This window comes from Arvicola amphibius, chromosome X (genome assembly GCF_903992535.2).
Source record: "Arvicola amphibius chromosome X, mArvAmp1.2, whole genome shotgun sequence".
In the NCBI taxonomy this organism is placed as follows: domain Eukaryota; kingdom Metazoa; phylum Chordata; class Mammalia; order Rodentia; family Cricetidae; genus Arvicola; species Arvicola amphibius.
The window spans coordinates 5,429,077-5,445,790 of NC_052065.1; the positions used below are offsets into that span (position 1 = coordinate 5,429,077).

At 40.6% G+C, this 16,714-nt stretch overlaps 1 protein-coding gene across 3 annotated transcripts in view; it reads left to right on the top strand.

The window, feature by feature from the left end:
- The window catches only part of Sh3kbp1 (SH3 domain containing kinase binding protein 1), a 336,253-nt gene that overhangs the window by 177,703 nt on the left and 141,836 nt on the right, over positions 1-16,714 (top strand). For all 3 annotated transcript variants that reach the window (XM_038316361.1, XM_038316363.1, XM_038316362.1), the window contains one exon: positions 10,534-10,739. In XM_038316361.1, the coding sequence (XP_038172289.1) occupies positions 10,534-10,739 (206 nt within the window). The remainder of the gene's footprint in view (positions 1-10,533; positions 10,740-16,714) is intronic.

A 16,714-nucleotide genomic window follows, 5' to 3' on the forward strand; every position in this document is an offset into this window, starting at 1 on the left:
GTAACTCTTTTACTGATACAGAGATGGAGATTTGGGGACAACCTCGCTGGAAAGTCTTTACGTCTTAGCATCATACCATTTTAGCTATATATTCTCAGAAGTGAAGAGTTTCAGGGAATACATCCCATAGTTTTTGGAACTATTGAAACAAACTGTACCCCAAAATGCATCCCACGTCATTACCATGGAAAGGTGACTGTGGTGGACTCCCCTCTCAAAGCATGTAGTGCTGGAATTCTTGGTACTTGAGGTTTTGACTGAATGGAATGATCTCAATCATTTGGCTGTCGTTTACCTACCTGCAGCATCAACTCAATTACTAGCCTTCTGTTAACCAAAACACTAATTGGTCATGTCACAAGTCCCAAGAACAAGGGAAGTCTAGTGGTTTCTATGGCCATGTTCAGTCCAGCTGTCTATTGCTGAAGGGATTCGAGGTCCCTGGAGAAGCTAACAAGGATGGGTGGTTCTGATAAAAAAAAAAATGAAACAATATTTGCTGTAATCTTCCTATGTGTACAGTTTAGCAAAACAGGTCCCATATCTCTGTCTGTCTGCCTGTCTATCCCTTTTTGTCTTCTCCTTTATTTCCTTTTTTATTCTTCATTAATCAAATCTCTCCTGAGCTCCTATAGTTACTAAGGCGTTTGTTGATGCCTTGAAGAGTCAGAGACAAATAAGATGCAGACAGGGACCTTGCTCTCAGTCAAGTCACCTTGCAGAAAGGAGACACACATGTCCCCAGAAGCTCAGGAAAGTTCCCTAGGAGCTTTTTGAGGAAGAATGGGGCACAAAGGCAGCGAAGCCAGTCTTTAGTTGGCATTTTCTTTGAGCTCAACTAGCTTCCAAATCATGACACAGAGACTAATTAGCTTAAGCTTATTTCTAGCTAGCCTTTAAAAAAAATCTAAATTAATCCATTTCTATTAATCTATGTGCTGCCCCGAGGCTCGTTTACCTCATCTACATCATCCTGCTTTCCTGTTTCCTCCACATCTGGTTGACTGGTCCCTCTGTTGCCTAGCTATTGGCAATTCAGTTCTTTATGAGACCAATCAGGTGCCTTAGGCAGGCAAGGTAAAACAGCAACACATCTTTACATAGTTAAATAAATGTAGCATAGATAAAAGCAATATATCTTTACACAGTTAAAGAAATGCAATACATCTTTACATAGTTCAACCAATTTTCTATTCCATAACACCAGTATCATGGTGATGTAGGTTGTAGTGATCAAAAAGGGATTCATAGAAGAATAGATGTGAGAATAATGTCTTCATTGCTCTGTGTTGTGGTAGGGTTTTCAGTACTTCTCTATACTCATGATTTGCTTCATCATAAAATTGTGCTAAAACGTATATATAACCAGACCACATTGCTGCAGAGAATATTTATATTGGTGGGATTTATCCAAATAGACCTTTGATTTTAGAATGGTCTGCTTATTCTCTCCCTACCCCATTCACCAGAGAATAGTGTTAGGATGCTGGATATATTTTGCTTTTTTTGAAAAAAAAAACTTTATTGTTTTGAAGTAATTAAGATTTATAGGAATTTGTAAAAAATAAGCATGAACTTTATGGGGAGGACCCATGTATACTTCACCACGTTCCCCCGGTGATTACATTGCCTATAATTACAGTAAATGCATATTTGCTTTTGTCCTATAGTTGATAATACAAAATGTAGTTAGTGTACAAATAACATCTAGCTTTTTTGTTTTATGAGCCAAAATGTACTTTATCAGAGTCTTTGTTTGATCAACCCACTTAATAATCTTTGTAAATGGCAGCCCATTTTTCTATAATGTTTGCTTAATTACATGACTATGCAGCTAAGTTAAATCCTAATCTTTATACCATATTTGTAATTTTTAGAGATTACACTGATATCACATAAATATTCTTTTAAGTACTGCCAGGTATTAGGATGAGGGTTTTCTTTGTCATTATAGCTAAAATCTGTATCCTAATATGGAGAGAGCATTGAGTACAATATGTTCTTGTACATCTTTGCTTCACTCATTCCTTTGAATGTATGCATTCTTATTTTTATACTTTGCAAATAATATCTGAAGTTATGAATTTTGTATATTAATAAATGACTCTGACAGAGGAAACATTGGCATTGTCCTTATAAAAGAAGCAATGGCATTAACTACTTGTCACATGGTTGGTGTTTAATAAATTCTTAATTAACTTATTATTACTTCAAGAAGACATTTTATCTTGAATGACAGGTAAAAATTTCTACAACTTGCTTCTCATACATTTTTACATATATCATCTGGTTCATAACTCCTGTTCAGGGTAATTTGTTCTGCCAAGGACAGTTTTAACAGTCATATGGGTTGGTCCATAGTTGAGTAGTAGCAGAACTTTTTGCATATTTAAGTTTGAAAACTTTTTTTTTTACCATACTTGGAGCTTGTAACACTTTAGATGTATTTTTTCAAAAAGATTTTTAAAAAATCCTTAGTTATCAATGATTTTAAACATAGGTAAAATATGAATAGTATAAAAAAATCCCTTTGTACCTGTTGGTCAGTTGATCAGTTCTCAGCCTATGGCTAATTTGTTGACATTATGTCCCTACACATTCCTGCTCTGTTTTATCTTAAAGAAACTCCTAGACATTAGATAATTCCACCCATAAATATTTTAATATTTATCAATAAAAGGGCTTCTTAAAGTACCATTACCACATGCATACAAAATTGCAGTGATTCCTTAAATAATTCAGCATGTACTCCATGTTCACTTTCCTCTAATAACCTTTTTTTATGGAATTTGTTGACATGAATCTGGATCCAAATAAGGTACATATCCAGTGATGGGTTGACATGTTTTAAATTTCTCTGAATCTATCAGTCTCTCCATCATGGGTCCTCCTTCTGTACAATCTATTTGCTAAAGAAGCTGAGCTGTTTGTCCATTAGTTCCTCATTGTCTGGCTTGTGATAGTTTCATTTCTCTTGTTATTTCAGGAAATTGATAATAGACTCTAGGGATGTGAGTAGATTAAGATTGTGTGTGTATGTGTCTCACATTTTCTTAGGTGGTCCTCGATGCTCTACTTGGAGGGTCATGAGGTCCGGGTTTCCTTTTGGACTCAGCTGTCATTGATTATCAGTAAGAAGTGATCACTGATCAGACAGGGCTTACAGAGTGGAACCCAACAAACTTCTTTTTTAATGACTGAAATGGACTTTCTCACATCACATAAATACGCACACACAAAAGGCTTTTAGTAAATTCAGTTGTTCTAAAACAGAACATAGAAACCTTTGCCTCAACAGTGCAAAGTCCTAAGATAGCAGGTGTGCACCGTCATGTTCTGCTTCTTTGGCCTGGTGCCAGATGACAACACTTACGCACAAAGTAATTCCACTTCAGCTGTGGCCTGGCTTGCGTTAGGAGACCAGACTGGCATGCCAGCTTTCTGCACATACTCTGGCATCACCTCCACTACACAAGCAGATCAACTTCTCACCCAGTAGCTGGTGAATTTCAAACATGACTAAAGTTGAGGTCATTCTTACCCCAATCATACATGTTGATTAATTGTCTTTTTAGCTATAATTGTGCATTTGTTCCCATTGACTAAATAGAGTGAAATAGAGCTAATCGGCAAATATTATAATCATACATTTTCCTGGCTCTGGGATTTATTTGGACAAAAAATTTACATGTGATTATGATCCAATTTCAGTATATATTTTGCCTCATATTTAAAATATATGTGAATTTTCCATTTTAACAGTTTTGATACTACTTAGTTTCAAATAATTGTTTTTAAAACTATAATTATTACTTTTTAAAAGTCCTTGGGCTGGAGATGTAACTGAGTTTTTAGAATGTTTGCCCAAGCATGCACAAAACCCTGGATTTGATCCCTAGTACCTGAATAAGCTAGGCATGTTGGCACAAAATTGTAATCCCAGTGTTTGGAGGTGAGTGCAGGAGCATCATAAATTCAAGGTCATCCTTAGCTACGTAGATAGTTTAAGGCCAGCCTGAAATACATGAGCCCACCCCGCAAAAAGAAACCCTATCCTATAGCTATAGAACATTGTCGATTGTTTCCCATATTCTGCTGAGGAATAGAAATTTATGTTTTTATATACAACTACAATTTTCCATTTGAATTGAAGCTCCCATTTCCTATTTCCCCAATTTTCTGTTTAAAATGTTTAGATTCTGATACTTTGGTGACATATCAAGCTAAGACAAACGTTAAGTGCTTTTAAGAAAGCGCAGCAAACCACTTCCATGATGCCAACATATTTTGAAAAACTGCATTCTGTGGTTTCACCAGACTCTTTTCATTTTTAGTATTTAGTGATGTTGGGTTTGTGTTTGTGTTCTATTGGCAATGAATAGCAGTTAAGCAATAGATAAAATGGAGTTTCAGGGAAAGTTAGGTGCTAACATACACATAGAGTTTTGTGTCTGAATTTTAAAACTCTTCCCTTCTATAGTGTTTGCTGCCTTCAAGAACTGATATCTAAGTCAATATGGTGACTCATGCCTTTAATCCCAGCACTAGGGAGGCAGAGGCAAGTGGATCTCTGTGAGTTTGAGGCCAGCCTGGTCTACAGAGTGAGTTTCAGGACAACCAAGGCTACACAGAGTAACCCTACCTATAAAAGCAACAACAAAAAACCCTAATATTTAATGGTCATAGTAAATAAAATATTCCCGCCCCCCAGCAAGATAAACATTGCTCATCTGCATAAGCTTTCTGATTGCCTGTCTCTTTTGCTCCTGACTCAAGTAAGAGCACCTATGCATCCTTACCCTAGCCTAGCCCAGGTTACCTCTCTGATTGCCTTGCTGCCGGTGGGCAGGGGGACTTTACAGAGTGGTTTGACTGACAGTGCACATAGCAGGACGATGGTCTGTCAGCCACTGGGATTTTCAGCTCCTCTGGCAGAGCACATGCAAGCCCAGCTGTGCTCAGGACCATCACTGGAATGTTGACTCTTTTCTCTTATTCCTCCCCCTTGCTGCCACTGTGAAGACTGCAGCTATTCATTTATAGAAGGCCTGTCCTCACACCAGCAGCTGCGCTTTAGGAGTAATGGTGACCTCCTGGAAGTTAAGTAGGGGAAAATTTGTTCAAATAAAACTTAGCTGCTAACTTGCTCTGCTTTTGGCATGGAGCTCCTCAAGAAGCATGTTTGCAAAACCCTGTTGCTTCCCTAGATTGTTCCTCTATACACAGTGATTAATTTTTGAGACATGGTGTCACTTTGCATCTCAAGGCCCTGAACTCAATATGTAACCTGAGCTGATCTCCAAGGACCCTCCTACCTCAGCTTCCTGAGCAGCTGAGTTTGCTTATGCATACCTTATACTTGGGCCCACACATAGGTAGTGACTTGAATGCCTAACGTCTGACTCTAATCGGCTGCAGCACATATGACCCAAAGGGCAGATTTCCAAACCAGGGCATATTACCATTTCTGTAACACATGGGATTGACAATCTATTTAGAGCATTCTGACTATTTATAATTGGTGTCATCAATTGAGAGTGACAAGGCCTAGAAACTGACCCTGTCAGGGGGTCCTGTTCTCACGGCAGAGTCTGTAAGGCACGAGAGAAGCTTCTCTCTGCCCCTTCAGTTACGCTCCCTGTTACGCTTTGCCTATGCTTCGCACTTCTCAACTCACTCTGAGAGTATAAGCCTGCCTCCCTGTTTGAGCTATAACAGAACTTATTTCTTTTAATAATACATTTATTAATTGGGATTACTCTTCAAATCATCTATCTTACCATCTTGTGATATTCTCTGTGTTGTGTGTGTGTGTTATGTGTGTGTGTGTGTGTGTTGGGAAGGTGGGTGGATATGTGTATACTTAAATTGGAGCAATATATGCATCTGTGCTCTTATGATCCAGTGATATTTGGGCTTTAGCTATGTGTTCAGTCCTATGATATTTTATCAAAAATTATGATATTTGATGCTGGATGAGTCCTATGTCCTCGGTGCTTAAGTACAGACTCATTATTGACACAGCAAAACCTCAATTAAGATGTCTCAAGAAATAGGGTTTCTCTGATGTCCTTGGTGATAAACTGAAGCATCCCCTCATGTTGGTAGGGGTGCCACTATTGTTTTCAAATCTCACTAGTAAAATATCCCCTGTAGTTTGTTAATATCTGGTCTCTCTTGAAGGTGCTGAGAAGTGACAAATCTTCTATTTCGTCCTGTTATGATGCTGGAATCCAACCTAGTGCCTTGTGTGTGCTTAGGAAATACTCTACTACTGAGCCACACCCCTACCCAACAAATTTTCTGAGGAGGATTCTGCGCCTTGTTTAGAATACTGGGGCTTGAATATCAGCTTTTACCATGTGGGGCTCCGGGTATAAAAGACAGAGGCAGAAAGGCCAGCTCTGTTTTATGTAGGTCATACTCTCCAAAGAGAAGAGTGTGCTTGCCCACTGAGTTAATGGAATAATCCTGTGAATTGGATTCTCTCTGATTAATTGAGGTTTTCCTATTCTTAAGTTAAAATATGAAATGACTTCCAAGTTTTAACTGGGTATAACATACATTCCGGTCATTTTAGAGGCAAGCCCCAAATCTGGTTATTTCTTGCCATTGTGATCACATGGGGACTTTGGGCTCATTCTGTAACATTCTGAAACTCTGCCTAATGGTCTTTAATTAGTTGCATGGATGAAGCTCTTGCAGTGGAATCATTGAAGGCAAGTTCAGTTAAAGACTCTTCTTCTTCCTTCTTTTGCCATCATTTGCTCCCCCTGCCCCCTGTCTTGTTTTTCTCTCCCCCTTCTCTTCTCTCATTCACTGTCAGGAAAGACTACCTTTGAAGGGACAATTCTGTATCGTGCTGCACCGGGAAAGACGGAGGGCCACAGACGCTATTACAGTGAGTGACCTTAAGCAGGAAGCAATCATAAAGATAAGATCTGAGCACCTGTGGCTTTTGATGCAGCTGCGCTTTTCCTGAGCTGCCCACGCTTATGCCAAGTGTCTGCGAATTTCTGAGCCAAGGACATGGGCTTATTTGCCTGTAATAAGTGGCATTTCCTTGGTGTGGGCTACAAGAGCATTCTCACCACCAATCCTGGCGCTGTCTTGTTCGCTTTCTGCCTGTCTCATGTGTATGACCTATGTGCATGAACCATGCCTGCAGAGAATGAAGCAGTAGCTTTTGTCATGGCAGTGGAAGATGGCTTCTGGTGGAGACATCAACCTCACCTAGCTACTGCTTTTTCCAAATGGGTCATTCGTCATTTGTGTGGTTCAAAGAAAGAAAATTTTGGCATGGAAGTCCATGCCAGATACAGTGGTTTGCTTTGCTCATCCAGCTAATCACCACACGGCAGACTTCTTTTGGCAGGACCCATGGGCAGCCTTTTGTGTTGTAAAATAGAGCTGCCAAAAGCTGAAGAAATGAGATGTATGAATTACTTTCATGATGCCCGTAGAACAGTTCTTGTTACATCACAAGCACTACACATGGATGTTTCAAATTAAAAACAATCAGGAACTGATGGGTGCTGAAGCTAGGGTGAATTGTACCCCAGTGGACAGCCATGGGACTAGCAGAAGCAAATCTGAGGAGGCTTTGCTCTGTTTGCATCGGGAGGGAAGAACAGTCACTGTGGTGCACATATATTCATATTCATGAACTATATATGTACACGTGATGACAGAGGTTCAGACAGGAGCACCAGAACTGCCCTCAAATGCTTCAAGTGAGGGTATTTTTCTTTCTGTTCCACTCCGAACAAGTGCACAATGCATATGACTTAGCCTGCAGTGTGCTCCTGGTGTTCAGTGGGGAGATCTGACCTTGTTCATCTCCATGCCCTGGCCTGGCCAGTGCATAAAGTCGCGATGCTAAAGTCGTTTCTAAACCCTCATACCTTTTTACCCTACCTCTTCATGGACCAGTAATGTGCTCTTCGTCAAGTGGCCCTGGCCTACATTCCACTCGGTAGGTCGAGCTGCCTGAGAGTGCCATCTAGCATTCGGAATATGATATGGGGACATTTTATAAGACGATACCCATGATAGTCACAAGTAACCAAAAGAAGGAATACCTAACACACATGAAAATAAAGTCACCTTTCTTTCCTTCCAAGGAAAAGAACTAAATCTTTGAGTTATTGAATCAATGCAAACATTTAGCTGTATAATTTACATTTTTAAAAATTATAGAATCAGGCTGCCAGAATTTCTGGAAGAAAAATCTGCCGTGTGTTTCCTTCCCAGGCCATGCTTGTGTGGCTGAATGACTGTGCCTCTATTCCCTGTATAATAGACTTTTTCTTACAAGTTCTAATATGAAGTTATTTAGATGAGCCTGAAGGCTGCAAAACCGTACAAGCGGAAACTTGCTGAAATTAGGGTGGCAGTGAAGACCAGGTTATAGCTGTAGCTAATGGTGAGCTACAGAAGAACACCCCCCCCCCCCCGAATTCCTCTTTCTGAAGAACTGAAACAGATAGATACTCTCCACTCCTTTTGTCCTGCTGCCTTCTGGTGGAGGTGGAGGAGGTGGAGGTGCTGGTGGTGGTGGTGGTGGTGGTAGTGGTGGTCTTAGTGGTTGTGGTGGTGGAGGTGGAGGAGGTGGAGTTGCTGGTGGTGGTGGTGGTGGTCTTGGTGGTTGTGGTGGTGGGGGTGGAGGAGGTGGTGGTTGTGGTGGTGGTGGTGGTCTTGGTGGTTGTGGTGGTGGGGGTGGAGGAGGTGGTGGTTGTGGTGGTGGTGGTGGTCTTGGTGGTTGTGGTGGTGGAGGAGGAGGTGGTGGTGGTGATGGTGATGGAAGGTGATGGGGTTTCTTTACACTGTTTCTTTATTTCGCCCTTGATGGTTCTTTCCGAACATGAAAAGAATATGCAAGCCATTTATCACATAGAAAGAATCCATACAGCAAAATAAGAGCATGTTAAAGGGGAATGACACAATATTTAGACTCCAAAATTATATCTCCAGCAGGGGTATTCCCAGAAACAATGAACAGATAAACATACGAATAGATAGCTAACCCAGAGGTTCTCCATGTTTGTACACACCAATCGGGTACTGTGAAGTGCAGCTGACCCCCTCCTTATTATGGCCTCAATTTTTGCTCATAAATGCTGTGATTTAGTTAACTAAAATATGCACCAGCTATCTTCCACCCTCCCCACCCTTTTGGCTTAGAAATACTACTTTATAGAAAACGAATGGCCGCATCAAAGGAAACCATTGTTTTCTAAGGCTTTGATTCTGAATGCTGTTAGTAATCTGTAATGACCTTTCTATATTTTACGTTTGCATGTAACAGGTTTTTTTGCTCGGAGACTTCCTCACTTAAATGACTTCAACATTTTATGAAATGCTGTGTGAACAATTATTTGGTGTATCATTTCTATGGACAAGTAGCCACAGGAAGCTAATGTACAACTGGCCACTAGTAAAAGAAATTTAATGGCATTCTTTCACCTCAAGGGCGTTGTTATGGTCAGGAGATAGAGAATAAATGGCCAGAAGCTACCCTACATATCTAGAACCTTAGAGATATGGTTTAGTGACAGAAGTAAATATTCCTAAAAATATCCTTTGAACCCTTCCCTTTGTTGGCATAATTGATGTCCTGACCACTAAAGAAAGAATATATACCCAGAATTTAACAGACTCAAATAGGCTCTTCTTTTTAGGAACATGCATGTGGGCAGAGCCTAGGGAGCAAGCATCTGGGGAGGTAAATGTTTTGAGTGTCTTGCTGATAACTCTCTTATATACCTCCCAACATATGGCACAAGAGGTTAAAGGGAGAGTGTCATGCCCCTAGTGTTTTCCTTGGAAAAGAATTCAGCTTTGGGAAGATGGTGGTTGTAGAGGAAGGAGGAAGAGTCACAGGGCTGGGATTCTGGCCTCTGGAAAGGCAGTTTTCGTTCTGTCTTTAACAAACACCATCATCTTGCTAAGAAACACTATCTCAATGTCGAGTTCGGTTTAATGCTTTCTTAGAGGAACATGCCTGCATGCATTTGTTCCTTGTGAAGCCATCCAAAGAGATTTAAGGCTTTGGCAGTCACAAGTTTGTGGGGTTTAATTGCTAATTTGCTTGAATCATTTTTAGCTTTACAGTTTCCCTTTAGGAAATGTTACTTTCATTGCTAATTGCTAATTGACATGAATCAGAAAATCTAGAGGTCCAGTATGTGGTACTTATTGAGTGGGAAGGCCAGGTATGGGTGGCAAGGATGGGTATTAACACAAACCATGGGTAAAAATTTTGGATCCGAACCAGGCTTTGGCTGAAGCATGTCAAATGTCACATGTACAGTGAGATCAGCATGAAATTTGAGTTTCTGAAAAGTTATTTTGAATCACTGCTTAGGAAGACCAAGCAAAGCTCTGAGACAACCCGAGTCAGCATACTCAGCGCCCTGAGTGCAGAAGTCCAGTCCCACTCTGAGAGATGGCTTCTGGCCGGCTGGGAAGTTCTTTATTGTGGCCTCTGGCTGATTTCTGAGCTCTTTCTCTCCTCATCCCCACTGTTGACAGGCTTAAGAGAAACCACAGGCTCCGAGAGCGATGGGGGTGACTCAAGCAGTACCAAGTCCGAAGGTGCCAACGGGACAGTGGCAACTGTAGCCATCCAGCCCAAGAAAGTCAAAGGAGTGGGCTTTGGAGATATCTTCAAAGACAAGCCAATTAAACTGAGACCAAGGTCAATCGAAGTAGAAAATGACTTCATGCCAGTAGAAAAGGTATGTTGGACAATTTCTCTGTGACTTTATTTTAACGTGGAACATCCAAATGTAGATTGTGGGCTTTGACTTCATGACTTCAGGACCCTTTTTGCTCGCTGTTTGCCATCCCTCCTTTGAGTTCCCCTCCTCTGCAGGAATGGCTTCCCTGCTGCTTACTTCTTATAACAGAATAACTTGAGTCTATGGTAGGACAAAATGGCTTACCTCATGAGCTGGAGAGCAGAGACGGCATAGGACTGGGATCCTATAATCTCCTTTAATGGCACATGGCCAATGATTTATGGACCTTCCACCAGCTCTCACACCTCAAAGATTTTACAAGCTCCTGATGGTACTACCCTGGGCATCAAGTCTAACACAGAGAACTTCAGAGGACTTTCAGGATTGTATATATATCTCCTTTAAAGAATGTTTCTTGGGATGACTTTTCAAATGGTTCACCACTTCCCCATCTCCTTTCCAGAGAAGCCCCTTCTCATACCTAGGCCCAGCTAAATATATGACCCCGACAGCCCTCAGATACCCTAAAATATCTCTAAATGCTCTGTGCTCAAGTGTGTTGATTGTGTTTATGTGGCAGAGAAAAGCAATTGTGTGAGTTTTTTTCCCTAAGAGTTAGGTAGAAACAGTTTCAGACTGCTGAATGGAAGTCTCCTGTGTGTGCACAGGAATGATGGAGACAGCTTGTGTTCTGACTCCCTGGGTTGCTCCCATCAGGAAGCTAGCTTTTTTTCTTCTGCTTCTGGTTCTGGGCTGGTGAGAAGCAGACAGCATGTTGCTGCTGAGTACACGGTTGCTATGGCAACACACCCAGAGCCATAGCTCTGTGGCTACCACTGACGTCTACTGTGGTACACTTCTGAGCATCATAGCCTTGCTTGGGAGTTGATAAATACTGTGGAATTTTCCAAATTATAATAAGCTACACTCATGCTGTGCTTAAGAAGTGTTTGTTAGTTTGATTTCATGTTAAGGTTTTTGCTTTGACTCTTGTGCCAACAGGTTTGGGATAGGGTACTGGCAACTTTTCTAATTTAGGTCTATCATTGGATTGTGGCTTTCATTTTTTTAATGAGGTCAAATTTTAAAGGTCGCGTCAGCATCCACAGCTGTAGAACCTGCAGTATCCACCCAGCCCCTAGAAGCCTTCTGTAGTGCCAGCAAGCATTAGAACAGCTTCTACGGGGTGTGGGGGTGCATTTTGGACATTTAGTGCCTTAGAGGAAAGGCAGAGGGAGAAACGGGAACATGCTTCACTTAAACTGTTCCTTTAGTGAAGTGTCATGGACCCATTATTGCTTTTTCCGTAATCAATATGTCGCCTGTGATCTGAAAACTATGTTGTTGGTGTCTGAACTTGTGATCACAGTTTTGTTTCCCATGGCCACATTCAGATTCCATGAAGGAGCTACAAAAAGTGAGTACCTGACTTGACAAGGAATTATGGATGGAGTTTTTCTCCATTTTATTGAAGTTTTTGAAAAGAATTTGATCATTGACTCAATCAAGGTGACATGATGTGTATGTGTGTGGCTTATTATTGCTATTAATAATATTTGTTTTAGGGGACATAATATATTGAGTTATTAATAGTGACATCAGTGTCAAACACAAAAATTTTCTTTGTGTGTATGTGTATACACCTGTGTACATGTATACACATGTGTACATATGGAGAAATCTCATGTTGATGTTAGAAATCTAACTCTTTCCTCTCCACCATATTCACTGAGTCAGGGTTTTTCAGTCAAATCCAGAGCTTAAAGATATGGCAAATCTCACTAGCCAGTATTCTTTTCAGATCCCTGCTTTCTGAGGTTGGAATTGCAGGCAAGTGGCTAGCTACACCCATACAACTTTTATGAGGATTTTGGGGATCTGAACTCCAATCCTCTTGCTTGTGTGGCAAACGCTTTAAGTGCCAAAACATTTCCTTAGCCCCTGCTTATTAATTCTTGAGGCGAGAGCTCACCGTGTGACCTTTCAACTCCTGGGCTTAATTAAACACCTGTCCCAGCCCTCTAAGACTATAGGCATGTGTACCTTCTTGCCAACTACTCCCAAGTTTATATGTCTTAGCACGTTTCTATCAAGAATGACAGAACTTTATGCTTGCCTCTCTATTTCCACCTAGAGATTCTAATTCCTATCAGTTCACCCAAACCCTCCAAACACCCTCCTCCGTCCACAACTTTCCCCATCTCAGATGAAGGCAGGGCCATCTCTCTTCCCTTTTATTCCCTTGAGGTTGTGTCTGACTAATTGATCACCTCTGCCTAACTGTCTAGCATCTGTCTCTCTGCAACGCGTCACCCTAATAGGGCTCTTTGTTTCTTCTCACTGTTGTGCACTGTATCCACGACACATATTTGTGGAAGGTAGAGTGTTTTCAAATGCATCAACGTGATGCTTTGGAGATTGCAGACATCTGTAGAGTGAGGGAGCTGGGGGGAACAATAGAGCAGGTGCACACTTGAAAATAAAGCAGTTGTGTGCTTAACTATTTCTGTGTGAAATACTGGATTGGTGGTAGTAACATGGAACAAGAACTTTATCAGAGTTATGTACTAGAAAGGTATATGTGTGTATGTATGTGGGTGTATGTGCATATATCCTGATTCCTGATGGCTTGCAGAGTGAAACCATGCGCTAGAAGTTCCCATAATCCAGGGTGAAGCCTTGGGAGCAAACATAAACTTCCCAGCTTGCTTGAGTGGCTGCAGGCAATGTTTCCAGCATCTGAGATGATTTAAAACTATCTCTTCTCCCTGTTGTTGGTGCAATGGGTAGTTGCATAGATTTATGGAGCCATTATGTTATTACACAATCTGGCTTGAGAGCCGATGAGTGTGATCCTGTTTAATTAATGTACAACCTGGTTCTTTTCACTTTTGAGATGGTTTTGTATTCACTATTTATGTTTAAAGAAGAAAGTTTCCCTTTAAAATTGGGCTTGCTGCTTTGATTTTGCAGAAGCAAATTGGATCTTGCATGACAGAATTTGGTATGTGAAGCCAAGCATGTCTCCCACTTAAGGTGGAACAGTTGATCTTCTGACATGACAGATTTGATAACTTGCATGAGGAAAGACGGGATCTGACAAAGACCCCCCCCTTTCTCTCTCTCTTGCGCGCGCGCGCGTGTGTGTGTGTGTGTGTGTGTGTGTATGTGTATGTGTGTTATACAGGGTTTCTTCATTGAACCTAAAGTTCACTTGTTAACAAGTTTGACTGCTCAATAAGCTCCCTGTATTTATCTGCTCTGCCTCCCAGTGGTGGGGTTACAGATGTGTGCCACCATGTCTAAATTTTAAGTGGGTACTAGATATCTGAACTCAGGTCCTTATATTTGCATGGCAGACATTTTACCAACTGAACCATCTTCCAGGTTCCTGTATGTTAAATCTGTAACACTCGCTGCTAATGATTAGATTGTATATTAGGGGAGGTACTTAATAATAGCCCTTTACCAACCCTGAAAAAAAGGAATAGTGAAACCAGGTTTGACGCTATACACCTGAATCCTAGCATTCAGGAGACTGAGGCAGGATAATTGAAAATTCAAGGCCAAACTGATATATTAAGCCAGTTCTAGTCATCCTGGGTTGTATAGAGACCTTGTCCCAAAAACAACAAACTAACCAGCCAGCCAAAAATAAAACCAGTGAATATTGTTACTTTTGCTTGTCTTATTAAAATATAAGGAGAAACCATATATATATATATATATGTATATATATGCTACAAAATGGATATACCTGTGAACAATTTGTATAATTCACCATCTAACTGAAATATTTACAGATGAAATGGTGTAGAGGAGACAAGATTAGTGGTGATTGATAATTTCTTTGTGTTTTATGAAGCTGGGTTTCTTGTAGATCAAGCCAAATTCAAACCTTTGGGTAGCCAAGGATGACTTTGAACTTCTGATCCTTTTGCTGCTTCTGCCTTTCAAATGCTGGAATTGCAGGCATATGCCAAGTTAACCATTTAACTTAAGCTTAGGTTTAAGTGTTACTATAGCAATAGGACCTGGAGAGACTGCTCAGCAGTATCGCACATTATTGGTGAGTCCCTTGGATGACTGGTAAAGGCGTGGCAGATGTTACAACACTTGTAAATAAGCTGCATATATCTGGGTGAGGCCCAGGACCTAACTTGGTATGGCTTTTTATATAGAATAGTCCTTGCTTTTGGTGCCAACTTATTCCATGTATGAACTCTATAGTCATGACTAGTGTTGCTTCTCCTAATTATTTTGGAGTCAGTCTTTTTTGTCATGTAGGAAAGATATATTGAAGTATTATTGTTTGCAGGTTGGTAGTATATAATATCTCTTACAGAGAAACCTTTTAAGGGCCTCTTCTCCCAGGCCTTCCTAGTTTAGCTGATTCCCATTAGTGATTTCTTCCATCTCTTTCTTAAAAGGAGTTTGTTTTCTATATTTTCTACTAGGCATTATTCGTGGCAGACTCTTTTTCAACTCCCATCAGCTTGAATCTCATTTATGGAATTGCAGTCACTCAAATTAACGCCTTTATGGTATCAACATTGAAACATTTGTTTGTGGCAGAGAATTGAAATTTAAATTGTATGTAAATGGAGTCATAAATCAATTGTTTCAATCAGCCAAATTGCAGTTAAGAGAATTTTAATATTTTCATTCACATCTCTGTTAGTCTTTTGATCCATCCTAGTAAAAATTCATTAAATTTTATAGTAGTATTAAACCATATAAGTACCAGGTGACAGTCTAAGCTGGGTAAGGTGATCCATGCCTGTATTCCCAGCACAGCAGAGGCAGAGGCAGAGGCAGGGAATCACTGCAGATTAAAGGCCAGCTCGGTTTATATAATTTTTAGGCCATTCAGTGCTACATAGCAAGACCCCATCTCAAGCCCCCATCTCAAAGTAATGACCTCTGTTGCAAATAAGAGACTTGGAGCCAAGAAGATGGCTCAGCAGGCATAGGCCCTGCCCTTAAGCTTAATGACTTGACTTTGATCCTCATGACCCACATGGTGGAAGAAGCTAACTCAGCCCTTTAAGCTGTCCGCTGACCTCCATACAATGTGCTATGGCATTTGCATCTCTCTCTCTCTCTCTCTCTCTCTCTCTCTCTCTCTCTCTCTCTCTCTCTCTCTCTCTCTCTATCTCTCTCTCGTACATGCCCTCAATATAAATTTAAAAATAAAAGTCTGAGTTACTTTTCTATTGATATAAGATACCACAACCAAGTCAATTTATAGAAGGAGGAGTTTATTTGGGGCTTAAAGTTCATAGGGCAAATCCAGGACTATCATGGTGGAGAACATGACAGCAGTTCGGCAGGTATGGTACTGGAATAGTAGCTGAGAACTTAACGTCTTGATCCTCATGCAGGAGGCAGAGAACACTAACTAAAAATGATGTGGTCCTTTGAAACCCAGTGATATATCTCCCTTTAACAAGGCCACACCTCTTCCCAAATAGTTCCACAAACTGGGAACTAAGTATTCAAACATATGAATGAGCCTATAGGGACCCTTTTCATTCAAACCACCATAATCTCCAATTCTTTGAAGAGAAAAAAGCTCTGTCGAGTCCCAGGAGCTAATATATTCTTTGACTAATAAAACACAACTGCATAACATGTAAAAAATCACCTAAGACTTAAACTATGGGATAGTCCTTATTTGGATGGAAAGATAAAATTAAATGACATCTTTAGGGTATTGGAAAGTCCATGCTTTCACTGGAGTATTATGGTGCACACTGGTTAAATAAAGCATATGGGGTTTCCAGACTTCAGTTTATTTATTCCCATTGTATCCATGTTTCCTTTTCGAGGAAGAGTGGAGGAGGGGTTCATAGGGAATTGGAAACAGTGTTGTTACAGGGTTATTTTAAAATTACTATTTTTAATCATGTGTGTGTGTGTGTGCGCGCATGTGTGCGTGCATGCATACTCTCTCATGAGCCATGTGCCCC